The following is a 16,174-nucleotide window of genomic DNA, read 5'->3' on the forward strand; positions in this document are numbered from 1 at the left end:
TTAAATATTACTTAAATTTTAAATAATTAAAAAGTTTTTAATTTTTTAAAAACTTTTTAAAAAATAATTAAAAAGTTTAAATAATTAAAGGATGCCTTATACTGTAAATATTTCAATTTTAACCAAAATGGAAAAACAGAAAACAAAGAAATAATTTTAAATATAAATACTATGCAGGTTAAAACTTTCAATAAATAAAATTATAAGTATGTATAATATTCTAATATTCTATAATATTGTATGTATAATATTCTAATATTCATTAAAATATGTATAATATTCTTATTCTTATTATATATATATATATAATTCTTATATATATTTATATATTAAATTTTGTATGCTCTAGCTAAAAAACCTTTAAAAATACCAACCGCAATACTTGGTGAAATAGATTATTTTGGTTTTATAAATATGCTTGTAATTGCATCCTTACAATGTATGGAAAACTCATACTTGTGAAGGGAATGATTGGTTGAAATACAAACATCTAAAAAATTTAATTGGTGTAGAGTATTTTCCTATTCCCATGTATATTGAATAGATTTATTTTCTAAATTTAAAAGTGTTAAAAAACAACTTGTGTCATCAAAATCGAGAATGGCTATCATCAACATAACAATTATAAGTTTTTGGTGCAATATTGATGTTTAAAGCCTTTTGAATAGCATTTGATTTAATATGCTGATATGCTTCTGACATGACAACCATTATGGACTGACCTATTAGACCAGAGTTCTTTAGAACATATATTTTGCCTTTCCATTAAAAATAACACCTTCTAATACAGAGATCAATTAGTTTATAAATGTCTACTAAATATAATTTAGCTCATTGTACTAGTTCATCACTATCTGTGTTTAACATATCAATAATTGTAACAATTGCTTTATTAAGTGGCATTGATGGGTATAAATTAACAACATAAAATGAAACCTGAACTTCATCCTTAATAAAAGTTTAGCTGTTGACACAAATGAAGATGAATTTATAACACTGCATTCACTTTTATTTAAAGTTGGTTTGATGATGTCTACAAGATGTTGCAAAGGTTTATGAGGTGGCGTATCGATTGTTGAAATTATTGTTCACATTGGATAACCTTTTTCACTTTTATGTGCTTTAATACAACCATAAAAATGAGGCAGAACTGCATCTGAAGAATATACTTTACTATATGTTTTTTTATCTTTTTTTTAATTTACTAGTGGTACATTAAATATGAGTTAGGAATTTCTGAGTTGGATCTGCAGACATTGCGCAATCGCCAAGTTTTTCTTCTATTTTTCTATTGCTGATTCAGTTTAATTCCTGTATAAATTCTGTAAAGTAGCAAACCCATTGCCTTTATCAAATGGATAAAATTTTATGCTGGTGGAATTTTTGAGTTCATTCATAGCTAGATGTTGATTTTTAGAAACATTACAATCTATTTTCACTCTTAAATGTTTTGCTGACATTCTGTCTTAAAAAATCTGCTCTTTCCACATTTACATTTTTTTCTATTTTTAAAGCGCATTTCTCAGTTGTTGTTTTTTTTTAAATAATTCACCTCCCCAAGGCCGAGAAGGCCACTACAGATGAGGAGGCTACTTGTGGTTATAGCCTCCTCTCAACTCTCTAATTCCAAAACACGTTGCAAGTTGATGTTATAATATCAGCAAATGGTATTTTATTATGTGTTGGAATAAATTGCAGACCAAGACTTTAAAGTTTTCATGTTCACGTAAGATTGATTTATTCAAAGATTTAATATTTGATTGTTTACAAAGTTAGTAGGTGGTATTGAAATAATATTCAAAGTATGAAAATCAAGTTATTAAAATTTTTGTATTTTCTTCATTTTATCATTTGTTAAAATTTTTATTTTTTTTAGTTTAGTTTTTTATTTATTTTTTTTAGTTTTCTTTTTCCAGTTTATAGCTTGTTTATTTTAAATTTTAGTTTAGACTTACATTTGTTTATTCAGCGCATTTTTTAAACGCGCCGAATAAACAAATATATTGCAAAGTGTTGGAAATATCTCTGATTTTTTAAATGCTTTTTCTTTTTCGTGAGCTAACAGTTAAGAGAGTTTTTTAATGGTTTTAGCATTGCTGTTTAGTTTATCGCAATCTTCTTTCATCTTTTTCATCTTTCTGCAATATGATAAATCCTTTGAACCAAGTGTCACTTTACATTTCGTCATTTGATCTTTTAAAAATTGCTTATTTGAATTGTATGAACTTAGGTTGTTTCCATGTTTCTTTTTTTAAATAGAGCAAAGTACTTGACAATGCTGAGCATTATGTAATTTTTTATTAAAATTTATCATTAAAATTTTTTATATTATTGTTCTTTTTAGACTTGCTAAGAAAGTTTTAAGTTTGCATATTTATGTTTAAATACTTTTATATATACATATATATATATATATATATATATATATATATATATATATATATATATATATATATATATATATATATATATATATATATATATATATATATATATATATATATATATATTTATATATATATAACTAAAACATAATTGCTAATTGTAATTCTTGTGTCTCTCCACCAGCAGAAAGAAGCCTATTGCAAATTATTTGTATTATTCGTAATTAAAATTAAATTACATAATGGTGTTTTCGCTAACTCTGGTATAAAATGCCAGCGTTTTTATGATGATAGAGTAAAGACAACTTTTTCCCCAAAATCTTAGACTTATCAACCAACCATAATTTCGAGAATATAGTTAAAGGATTTGATATATATATTTTGCCCCCTGCCTCCTCAAAAATGAAATGTAAATATGTAAAATCAAAAATATTTTGTATACCGAACAGAATTATTTTGTGAACAAATGCATGTGTTATTACAGCCTATTCCAAATGTCCAATTACCACACTCTAAAGTAAAAATTTTTTGACAATATATAATTGAAACTATTCAATTTTTGTATAAATACAATAAAAAAGGAAATAAAAATAAAATGATGACAAAAAAAAAAAAATTAAATTTAAAAACTTTAAAATTAATTTATACAATATGTAAAACAATCAGACATAACATCTAAACAACATGCTATGTAACAATACAAGCTCCATAAACATATATATTTATCCAGCTTTTGTTACTAAAATAATAAAATTTATTAAAATTGTTTTTTATTAATAATAAAAATATACTTATTTCACATGTTTCCCCCTGATATTCCCCAAAACAATGACACTTTCCAGAAAATCTATTACACTTTCCATGAACTGAGCAATTACACTTTTGACTGCAGTCTATACCATAAAATCCATTATCACATTCAATGCTGCAATCAGTCCCAGTCCATCCTTCAGTACAAGAGCAAGCTCCATCAATTGGAGAGCAAGTTGAATTGTTTTTGCAATTGCATTTTTTTGAGCAGTTTGGTCCGAAAGCAGAATTTACACAAACTCGGTCACAACGATCACCAAAGAAACCATCATGACATCTTAAACAAAAAAATAACTTATTAAATGTTAAATATTTGTCAGTATTATATAAAGTTGATAATAGTTAAAAAAGACATGACAACAAGTTTTTTAAGACAGCAAGAACTGTTTTTAAATCAGTTTTTAACTAATTTAATTTTGAAATCATAGTTGAATTTTAAAAAAAAATAATTACTCTAACTAATTATTTTAAGAAATCTTTAGAAAGTATTTTCCAGTTAATTGACAAAACCCACAATATACAACCCAACAAAAAGCTTAAACAAAGAAATTGTTACAAAATATTGCCCTTTCCAAAATACAGTTAAAAAATGAAATAAAAGAAATTGCCTCTCATGTATCAAAACAAATGATTGTAGCTTCATCACTCTCAAAGTACTTTTCAATAGTTATTGATGAAAGTTGTAAATTAGACATCTAAACTCCATACCTTTTGTCATTATGTCATTAAAACTGCTGTTACATCCACTAACAAAATAAAAGCATGAGCTTTTCATTTCACAAGAGTTTCTTTTTGAAATATTGAATTATTGAATATGAAACAAATAAACATATATAACTTTTATTTTTTTGTTGTGTTATGGTTATTGAAAAGCAAAATGTTGACCAGGTTATTTGGATTAAAAATTGAAGTGTTTTTAGAAGCAAAAACTGAATTACCATTAGAGTACCACAAAACCACAAAAAAAATCAATTTATTAGCAATTATATTCCAAAAATGCAATCACAGACATTCAAAATCATACAATATTAAAAGGAAAGTTTCAAATACTGTGTCTGTTACCAATTGCTCCAAATCTGAAAGCGTTCTGAGAATTTGCCGATTAAAACAACTTTCCAGAATTCAATGACATGGTAATCAGATTTGTGTAACTTTGACTCAACCTATATTAGTGAACAAAGTTTCTACAATATAACTACATAAAAACCAATCATAGGTCAACTCTGATTGATAACCTTCTTGGTAATCTGATACTTCTATTTACCTCAATAATTAACCCAGGCATAAAAAAACTAGTTTCCAACGATCAGGTTTACAAGTCCTAAAGATTATTTTGCTTTGACAAAAATATAAAAAGTATTAGCTGGTTACCTATCTTTTTTCACTTTTTAATTTTTTTTTCCTGTGGGTTATTCCATATCAAATCACCTAAAGGCTCCCAGGGTACCACCTCAGATTAGCTTTAAACTTTGACCACACACAGATCTTATGAAAAAAATACAATCCAGAAAATTTCAGCTTGATTGACCAATTTGTTCAAAAGTTATGATTGAATTAAAAATGACCAAAATCCGAAAAATTTGTGTATCAGGAGCTTACAGCAGTTTTTTTTGATTTTTGACAAACCATAACTTTTTAAATAAAGATGGTGATCACCTGAAATTTTGTAGGGTAATAGTTTTTCACCCAAATAATCCATTATTGCAGTTGTTTTTGACTGATTTTTTACAGTTTTTGAGTTATTGTACCTTAAAGTTGCTAAATATTGCAACATTATAAATATTTTTTTGAACTTTAACGTGTTACAGTTTAATATTTACTTACAGAAAGTGGATTTTTTTGTTACCTTTGTGTACTTAGGGTCACCACTTGTTAGAATAATCAAAATTATGCATTAAAAATTAATTTAGCACATGCAGCAGCCTATTGAAAAATCACTTTTTTTAAAAATTATGATAAACTACATTGACTTTGCTGGCATAGAAAATAGCGTAAACAGTTGAAATAAATTATGAAACTTTTTATCGTTGAGGTTTCATATATAGACAATCACCAAAAAAAATTTAAAGACCTATACTCTATCTTATGACATGATTGTAGCCTTTTGAGAGTGATGATATTTTCAAAAGGAGAATGTTATTAGACTATGAGCTAGCCTTAGGTCATAGTCTAATAATTAGTCATAGGGATGTCAGTAGTATATTTTTTATACTACTGACATCCCTATGTCAGTAGTATAAAAAATATATATAATAGCGACAAAACGTATTATTGTAGAATGATTGGAAGAATAAAACTAGATATTGTGAACACAGATGTTGAAGTTTTAATTCAAAGAATTGGACACACTTTTGAACTAAAAGAGGAGATACGTTTTCACCATGAAAAAGCCTATATTTCTAGATATGAAGTGCTTCAAAAATACTGCTGTGATCCATTTAAAGTCCACAAGAAAAAAATTATTAAGGCATTGTGTAAAGTCGATATTTTAACAGCAAGTCAACTTAAGATCAAACCTGGTCAAAAACTTTGCACTAACTGCTTGAATGAATTCAAACTTGAACAAATTACAGGAAAATTTAGTCAAGAAGATGAAGACTTAGATGTTGATGATGAGGAGTTTAGTTCTTCAAACCTAAATAAGACAGTTTTAAATAAGAGTGCTTCTTTGCTGGAAATATCTCCACTAAAAAATATAAGTAAACGTGATAAATTAGAATATGGAAAGCAAAAAGTTAAAAAACTGGACACAAGTATGAATATAGACACAAAAGAAATAATATCTGAGAAAAAGCAAAAGTGCATTAACTGTAATGATTTAGACAAACTTTTAGATGCAATAAAGGAAAAAGGAAAAATCAGTTTGAATGAAGAAAAAGTTCAGTTACTAACATTAACTCCTAATAGTTGGTCAATTAAAAAAACTTGCAATGCATTTTCAGTTTCAGACCATCTTGTTAAGAAACCCAGAAAGCTGAAAAATGAAAAAGGAATACTTGCTAAACCTGAGGCTAAAAAAGGACATCCTTTGGAGGATATTGTTAAGCAGAGAGTCATTGAAATATATGAAAAGACTTTGTTTCTGTGCGTATAAATAATGTTAAAGTTCATAAACAAAAACGCTTAATATTAGTTTGTTTAAAAGAACTTTATCTGGAATTTAAGAAGTTATACCCTGAACACAAAGTTGGATTCAGCAAGTTCTGTGAACTAAGGTCAAAGTGGTGCCTTACTGTTGATAGTAGTGGAAGCCACTTAGTTTGTGTATGTTCTTACCATCAAAATGCTAAGTTGATGTGCTCTGCTCTTCCTAACAGCCATTTAATATATTACAAAGATTTAATGAAAGTATGTGTTTGTAATATAGATAGTCGAAACTGCATGTTTCATCTATGTTCCAACTGCCCTGGTAAAATAAATTTGAAGACTTACTTAGAAAATGTGTTTGAAAAGAATGATTTTGATTTTAATGATCAGATCACATATAAACAATGGGTGTCAACTGACCGAACTGCACTTATTACAGTCCAAACAAGCATTAGTGAATTTATTGAAACTTTAAGTGAAACTTTGTATGACCTTTGTCACCACCGCTTTATCAAAGAAGCACAGTCTTCCGACTCAACAGAGGCAAAACAAACATTAGACCAATATACCTGCATTATTCTGATGGATTTTGCAGAAAACTATAGTTTTCTTGTACAAGATGCTATACAAAGGTTTTACTGGCAAGCCGATCAAGCTACCTTACACCCATTTGCCGTTTATTACAAAGATGAAAAAGATCATTTTAAATGTGAATGCTATTGTTTAATTTCTGACCATCTTTGTCATGACCAATCCGCAGTCCATTGTTTTCTCACAAAGTTGCTCCCTATGGTCAAAATCAAACTACCCACAGTGAATAAAGTCAAATAGTTCAAAGATGGTGCTGCGTCACAGTATAAAAACTACAAATGTCTAATAAACTTAATTTATCACATTGTAGATCACCAAATAAATGCTGAGCATCACTTCTTTGCTACGTCACATGGCAAAAGTCCATGTGATGGAATAGGAGGTACTATAAAAAGAGAAGCAGCAAAAGCTAGTCTACGAGCAGCAATTACAAATCAGATTCTCACACCACAAGATCTGTTTACATGGGCTCAAAAAAACATCAAAGGTGTAAACATATTTTATCTTTCAAGTGATGATATCAATAACAATGAAACAACTTTTAACCTTCAGAAACAATATGAAGGGATGCACACAGTTCCGGGAACAAGAAGCTATCACTGTTTTGTACCAGATGGAGAGAAATTGTTTTTACGAATAATCTCTAGTGATGCTGTCTATGATACTCATGTGTTAAATGATGTTAATTTGATTTAAAAAAATCCTTCAAATTTTCAACCTGGTAAATATATTGCATGCTTTTACGATGAAGAATGGTACATAGGGCTTGTGGTTGATATTTGTAATGAAAACCAAGACGTTAATGTGAAGTTTACGCAAGAAACAAATTAAATTTAAAATGGACAAACGATGCACGATCAAGTAGGTGTTGGGTTCCATTTAACAAGATCATATGTCAAATAAGTGTTCCATTGTTTAAAAGAATAAGTGCTCGTGACTATATTCTTGCTAGTAATGACTATGACAGTATTATGAGTTATATAAATCAGAGATAAGCTAATTAGTTTCATGTATACATACTTTTTCTTTTAACTGATTATCTTACTCTTTGAATGCACTTTTTTACAGTATAGTTTGTATAAAATTTGAGGTATAAATTTTGTATGTGGTAAGTGGTATTTTTTTGTTCTCCTTTTAAAAATATCATCACTCTCAAAAGGCTACAATCATGTCATGAGATAGAGTATAGGTCTTTAAATTTTTTTTGGTGATTGTCTATATATAAAACCTCAACATTAAAAAGTTTCATAATTTATTTCAACTGTTTACGCTATTTTCTATGCCAGCAAAGTCAATGTAGTTTATCATAATTTTTAAAAAAAGTGATTTTTCAATAGGCTGCTGCATGTGCTAAATTAATTTTTAATGCATAATTTTGATTATTCTAACAAGTGGTGACCCTAAGTACACAAAGGTAACAAAAAAATCCACTTTCTGTAAGTAAATATTAAACTGTAACACGTTAAAGTTCAAAAAAATAATTATAATGTTGCAATATTTAGCAACTTTAAGGTACAATAACTCAAAAACTGTAAAAAATCAGTCAAAAACAACTGCAATAATGGATTATTTGGGTGAAAAACTATTACCCTACAAAATTTCAGGTGATCACCATCTTTATTTAAAAAGTTATGGTTTGTCAAAAATCAAAAAAAACTGCTGTAAGCTCCTGATACACAAATTTTTCGGATTTTGGTCATTTTTAATTCAATCATAACTTTTGAACAAATTGGTCAATCAAGCTGAAATTTTCTGGATTGTATTTTTTTCATAAGATCTGTGTGTGGTCAAAGTTTAAAGCTTATCTGAGATTGTACCCTGGGGAACTTTCAAAAAACTAGGTGATTTGATATGAAATAACCCCTGTGTCATAAAAAGTTTAGCCACCCCTGCACTTAGGTAAAGTTCAGTAAAACTGGTAAAGAAAAAAACATTTGCTCAATGTATTTACCAGTACAGGTGTGATCAACCTATTATCGTATTGAACATAAGAGCAAGTTAGATCCTCAGATTGATTGGCTGCAATAGTAATAATATACTGGTTAAATGTATTGGTAAATACATCAGGTTAAATATATTGGTAAATACATCAAGCTACTCTACGTGCACTACACAATAAATAAAAAAGAAATAATACACAATAAATGAGAAATAAATAGTACACAATAAATAAGAAATAAATAATACACATTAAATAAGAAAATAATAAAACTAAATAAGTAAGATTTCTGAACACTGTGAGGCTTCTCATATTTATAAACTACTTGAGTTTTGAGGATCAATTTTAAAGAACTTTTTCATGAATAACCATCAAATTACTTTTTCCTTTGAAAAGCAGGATCAAAAAATTTTACTTGAAACAATTTATATTCTACTAAGGTCAGATTTTAGACAAAATTAATTTTGATGAACTCGGACATAAGTGCAACATTTTAACAACATTCAAAGTCATTGGCCATAATGGACAACAATCAAAGTCATTTTGACAACATTCAAAGTAATGAGGTACAAATACAATAAAAGAAATGTATCTTTTTTGGTATCTCTTACAGTTGATTTAAAAGATAAAAATGTTAAAAAGAATAATAAAAAATACTAACAAATTCTCATATTGCTTTCAAATCCGAAAAAGCACAATACTTTAAGTGTCATCTTTCTTTTCAAAAAATGTCCCTGAATAAACTGTGAAATAAATTCTTTTCAATCTTCTGGCAGAAGAATGAGTCAATGTTAAAATTTACAACTGAATAATCCTGATAAAGAATAGGTTAAGTCATAACAAAAAAAAAATTTAATGTTATCCCTAAAGAACATTCTAAATTAACAAGATGTTGAAAAAAGTCTTTAATATGAACAAAACATTAGTTGAAAACATTCATTCTTTGTTTTTTTAAAAAAATAAATCTTTTAAATCATTTTAAAATGAAATAAGAGTTGTGATTTTTTATTTATAAGTTTCCCCTTTAAAATTATTTTTAATTTCTTGCTTAGAATGTTCAAAACTGACGTTTATAAACAATCATTTTGTTTGTTTATACTATTGAAATCATCTTTATCTATTTAAAATTGTATTTATGTATTTTCTTCAGTTTATACATTTTTATAGCAATTGTATATTTATTATAATCATATAGTCATTATAAAACAATTTATTTTATTGATTTAATCAAAACTAATCATCAAAATTTAAACATAATTGAAAGATATTTCACAAACTTTGACTTGAATTTTATAACTATATCAAAATAATAATTGTGCCATCAATCTATTAGTTATGTCACATATGCATTCAATAATTATCATATCAATGCATTTTATTGAATGTGTGATTTAAACCTTGAAACAAAACAAATCAAATAATAAATAACAAGAATTTGATAAGAAAATATTTGTTGCAAAACTTATTTTCCCTAACTAAAACACTAACTAAATTTGTTTAGTTAAAATACGCTGTTACATTGTTAAAAACTCCCATACTTTAACAGAATCATTTTCTGTTAAAATTTTAAGCATGACAAATTAAAGGGAAACTTTCTCTAATTGTAAACAAATATGGAAACATGGAAATTTTTGTTGCATAAAGGTTTTATTATGGAAGCCGAAATGTGTTTGAATATATAACATTGCCACATTAAAAGCAATTTTAAATTTTATAGCTGTGGCATGTTTTTCAAAAGTAACAATATCTAGTATATTTGTAAATTTCTTAGCTGAAAAAAAGAATCAAAGAGTTTTAAATTCTCCATTTTACACTATAAAATAAATACCACAACTAATTTATGGTATTTTATTTAATTATACTATCTTTACATTGTTAAATGCCAATATTTAATGAAGCATATTTAATAATGAATATATTACTATAATATACTAAACGACACTAAACTGCTTGTTGCAATTTGACTTCATAAAAAACAGAATTATTGTACCGTGCTCCAAAATGACATTGATTTTATGAATGAGTAGACAAGAGTGTGGATATGAGGCTAAAAATCTCATTTTTGAAATGCAAAATTCTTCCCATTGGTTGCCTGAATAAAAAGCACGATGTTGACAAATTGACACAACTTAATTTGGAAATTAGTTCTTAAGAACTTGACAAACAAAATATGCAGGTATTCCCTGCTATCTCTAAGATCAACAAGATATTTGGCATGCTTAAAGACATATGCTTTGCGCAATGTTGCACTATGGGAAAAGTTAAACATATTGTATGTGTGTCCTCATCTGGAGTTCTCTGCTTCAAGTTGGAACCCGCATACAATTAGAGATAAAACATTTTGAAGAGAGTCCAAAATAGCTTATAGTATAAAGCATCTACTTTACGAAAAAAGACTATACATTTTAGACTTGATCAAACGCCTCAAGATAGACATCACCATGGAGACTTAATACAGCTTTTTAAAACTGAATATGGTAAAGAACTAGCACAACACTCCAATCTGTTCTGAACCTTGCCTTGGCTATAAAAGTCAAATGGTCAAGGAGATAGTTTGATCAAATAAAAATGGAAGAAACTTATTCACAAATCAAATTATAGACAACTGGAATCATCTACCAGCTGAGACTACAAATGCTGTAAGCTTAAAGCCTACAGTAACCATTTGGAGATGTTTCAACAAAACTGCCACAGTGCTGCTAAGGCGCTCTATAAAACATGGTTGGGGTAAACTTACTTACTAATTATATGAATAAATATTTATATGTATATTATATAATCATCATAACATAATATACATATAAATCTATATATAAAAAGATATAGTTATATATTATATATATCGTATATAGATCTATATACAGAATTGAACAAAACATATGCAACCAACATCGAACAATGCTAAAAAGTGTTCCTAATTTTACATGTCTTAAAAACGAAACGAACTATACTACCACAGTAAACAATTCAGGAGTCTGGAGTCCTAGCATGCCATGACATGAGCAATCAGCTGACAGGTGACAGCACACAGGCAGAATTTTGTTGACAAGTGTCATTTTGCAGCAGACAAAATAAGTGCAACTTTTTTGGTTTGTTTCATTTCAAGTCTGGTCCGTGTCAACGTCACGGAAGTTTTTTAATAATTAAAGGAAGTATCCAGAAGTTTCCAGAAGAAGCATCTGGAAGCATCCAGTAGCATCCAGAAATATTCAGAAACATTCAGAAGCATCTCGACGCATCCAGAAGCATCGAAAAGAAGCATCTAGAATCTTCCAGAACAGGTTCACACAGGTTCATTTCACTGTATAGGAGACATGTAAATTGACATGTATTTCAGTCAGTATATGGAAGTCAATCAGTGAGTATTATCAAGACAGTTTATCGAAGTGAGTTTTATCAAAGTGTTTTATCAAAGAACATCAATACAAGTGAAATACAACAAGTGTTTCATTACATCAATACAGTCCACATCCAACCAAGACGTTGTGTTCCACAGAGCATTATTGTATCATCACAAGGTAAATGTAACACGGTAAGCCTTGAAAAGCGTGATTATTTATTTTTATTATTTTTATGACTTCAAGTGCAAAAATGGCTCCCAACAGTCTTGGATTGGAACTAAGAAAGAAAATTATTGGCGATTACGTAAGTGGAATGTCACAAAAAAGTATTTGTGATAAATATCGCGTGAAAAAATGGACCGTATCAAGACTATGTTCCAAATATCGTTCTACGGGGAAGTTGGCAGCAGATAACAAAAGTGGAAGACCGCGTCCCACCACTTCTAGAGAGGATTCTATGATCGTCAGATCTGTCAAGAAGGATCCCTGGATATCATCAGTTGAGATGCTAAAGCAATTAGAGCTGCCTGTATCGGACAGAACAATCAGACGACGTGCTGTTGAAGCCGGATTGTTTTCTCAACGCCCTGCAAAGAAACCGCTGATTTCACTAAAAAACCAGAAGAAAAGGCTCCTGTTCGCTACATCTCATATTGACTGAAATGTGCAGAAATGGCGAACTGTCCTGTTCAGTGATGAATTGAAGTTCAACATCATTGGAGCGATGGCATTTGCCGTGTATGTCGACCGGCCGGAAAACGCCTCGATTTACGTTACTGCCATAAGACCGTGAAGCATGGTGGAGGCAATGTAACGGCCTGGGGGTGTTTTTCTGCTAACGGTCTAGGTCCAATACATCGAAACGATGGAATAATGGACCGTTTCATGTATAAAAATATCCTGAAAGATGTTAAGTTACCTCATGCTGAATGGAATATGCCAATAAAATGGGTTTTTCAGCAAGACAACAATCCGAAACACACTGCAAAAGTAGTCAAGCAGTGGTTTCAAGACAACCACCTATCGGTGATGGATTGGCCGCCTCAATCTCCGGATCTCAACCCTATCGAGAACCTGTGGGTGATCGTCAACCGCAGAATTAATCGTGAAGGTGTTCGTAATAATGATCAACTGCGTGAACAAATCCAAAAGGCCTGGCCAGCGATTCAACAAAGTTTCATTGATCACCTGATCGAATCTATGCCTCGAAGATGCAAGACTGTGATCAACAACAAAGGATTCGCCACGAAATATTGATAGCGAAATACAGCTTGGTCAACATTTTGTTGAGTTGCACTTGTTTTGCCCAGAAGAAAATCAACTTTTTTTAATACTTTTGATTAATTTATTAATTTTCGTGTACAAATAATGAACTTTGTGATGAATAAAACTTGAAGAACTTTGTCTCTAAACAGTTACATAGTTATTTCTCTAAATTGAAAAAATGCAGCACTTTTATATAAAGAAACTAAATTAGCATTATTTGGTTGCACTCGTTTTGTCTGATACTGTATATATATATATTAATATATAGATAGAGAGATTTTAAGATATATAGAGATGAAGTTATTCATATATATATATATATATATATATATATATATATATATATATATATATATATATATATATATATATATATATATATATATATATATATATATATATATATATATATATATATCAGGGGCTATTTAAGACCGTTTTATCTTAATTAAAATCTGAGGGCTTTTTTTTTTTTCAACTTTTTTTATAGCAAATATTGTTTTTTTTCACAAAAATAAATGCTGTATTTTAGCTAAAGTTTGCTGGAACGAGAGGGTACTGCCGCCCAAATTTTTTTCTTAGAATAGATCCTGTGTGTATATATATATATATATATATATATATATGTATGTATATATTAGGGTGTCCCAAAACACTAATGAAAATTCTTTTTTTTAAATTGCTAATGCAGTCACTCCTAAAAGTTTCTTTATGGTGCTATTATAACACCTAATTTTTTTAAAAATCATTTAAATAATATTTAGGGGTCCCCCAAGGGTCACAAAGTTCTAGAATATTGAAGTAAATTGCAATTTATGTCTCCAATATAGACAAATTTTTAGAGATCAGTCTTTGATGCTATGATAATTTGTTTATCAAATTTAGACAGTTCTTTATTTGAAGAATCTAGAAATAAAAAACTTTTGGGTACATGGAAAATCAAACATCATCAATTTTTAACTTTTACGGTCGGACTAGGTACTAGGTATATTTTATGATACCTACTAATAAAATTATATATAGAAAATACATTGGCATCAGTTTTCAGTAGTAAAATGTTTTAATTTTGACCCAATTATAGTTCTATAGTCCAGAAGATTGTCATGATTGCACTTAAAAAGTCGTATCAGTGCTTCTTGACAACTTGCAGAAGATATCGTTTTTGTTGTTCATCTTTTGTTATAGTGGCATTGAAATTCTGTATGAGGGCAACACCACATTTGACACAGTCATTGACACAGGTCAAGTTTTTTATCTGTTTATATGCGATCTAATAAGATTGGCTTTTATTCCATTCTTCTTCAGGCAAGACAAGAAAACTCTCATCAATCGCAATAGTTTTGAAGAAACTTCTAGAAATGGTTAATTCCGATAGTGAATGAGGAAGTGACTTGACCAAATGCAATGCTCGATCATCTTTGATTTCAGATACAAGCTTTGCTTTTTCTTCAAAGGATAGATGTTGAGAAAACAGAGAGAGAGTATTGCAAGTTCTTGGCTAAAGTACCAAGAATGCTGGACCATCATCTTCAGACCTGCTGTCTGCAAACCAAGGTTTGCAGACAGCAGGTCTGAAGATGATGGTCCTTTGGACAGCAGGTCTGAAGATGATGGTCCTCTTGGATCAGAAGAACCATCATCTTCAGACCAGCAGGTCTGAAGATGATGGTTCTTCTGATCCAAGAGCCTTTGGATCAGAAGAATGTCATTGACTAGTGTATCAGCAACCATTCAACATAAAAGCCAAGACTGAAGATATACTTTGACTACAAACCTGTTAAATGGTTGTATTCCTTGCAATTCTCGAGCTGTTAGCTTTATTACAGATTTGTTACCATCAAAGAGCAATTTGATCTTCATTGTGTATATTGCCTTTGCCATACAACGTGCTCTATGAAAGGCACCAGGTTTTGGCAACAAGCCAACCATAGCTAGTTTCGACCAATGACTGACTCCAATAGTGTGCAGGTCCCATTAAGTCAACCTTTATTTGAGGCTGTTGTATCAAAGCACATTCTGATCACTAGTAAATCTGTCTGCCACGATTTCAAAAGTTCCAAAACTGCCCCCATTGCTGCCTTTCCTGACCCAGAAGATAACTTTGGCAGACCCAGAAGTTTGATACTTCCATCAACACGAGAAGATATCAAAACTATCCACTTGTTCTGTGTCTACTCCAGTGATATCAGACAGAAGCTTGCCATCCCAGTGCACAACAGATTTGCTTGCTCAAAAGTCCTCCTTGATCTGTTCTGAAGTTTCTCGACAAAACGGCTGTCTTTGACGGTGAATGATACTTTTTGAAAGAACTGTGGAAGATGTTGAGCCGCCTATTTCATTGACCAGAGATGCCAGGATTATTGTTGATGTGCAAATGCTTGTGTTTGTCCTGTTTAATACTGCTGATACTTTTGGAGTCAGCACTTAGGCTTAGCACTTAGGATTTAGGCTTTTTATTGCTACTTGTTCTTGGAGTTTTAACTTGAAAATAAATTCTTCAGCAGATTCTTGTTGGTCTTCATCTTCAGAGGAACTGGCACTTGACTGGCCTGACTGAAGTGATTTGGCTGATCCCATTATATTGACATTATTATCATCACATTCTTCAGCTGCAGCTGCATTTAGAAACTGTTGACCCAATGAAGCAGCAGTTTGCTTGAGTGATTGCTCTGCGCTCAGCTGATCATTTTTCAACATTAAAAGTTTTTTTCTCAACAGACCCAATGCATCCAATTCTTGACTTTTGCTGCAATTTG

At 29.8% G+C, this 16,174-nt stretch overlaps 1 protein-coding gene across 4 annotated transcripts in view; it reads right to left on the minus strand.

The window, feature by feature from the left end:
- LOC136083760 (multiple epidermal growth factor-like domains protein 10) overlaps window positions 1-16,174 on the minus strand; it is a 148,099-nt gene that overhangs the window by 57,982 nt on the left and 73,943 nt on the right. For all 4 annotated transcript variants that reach the window (XM_065803436.1, XM_065803435.1, XM_065803434.1 and 1 more), the window contains exons 9-10: window positions 3,176-3,471; window positions 2,827-2,896 (exon numbers count right to left, since the gene is read on the minus strand). In XM_065803436.1, the coding sequence (XP_065659508.1) occupies window positions 2,827-2,896; window positions 3,176-3,471 (366 nt within the window). The remainder of the gene's footprint in view (window positions 1-2,826; window positions 2,897-3,175; window positions 3,472-16,174) is intronic.

This window comes from Hydra vulgaris, chromosome 08 (assembly GCF_038396675.1).
Source record: "Hydra vulgaris chromosome 08, alternate assembly HydraT2T_AEP".
NCBI lineage: Eukaryota > Metazoa > Cnidaria > Hydrozoa > Anthoathecata > Hydridae > Hydra > Hydra vulgaris.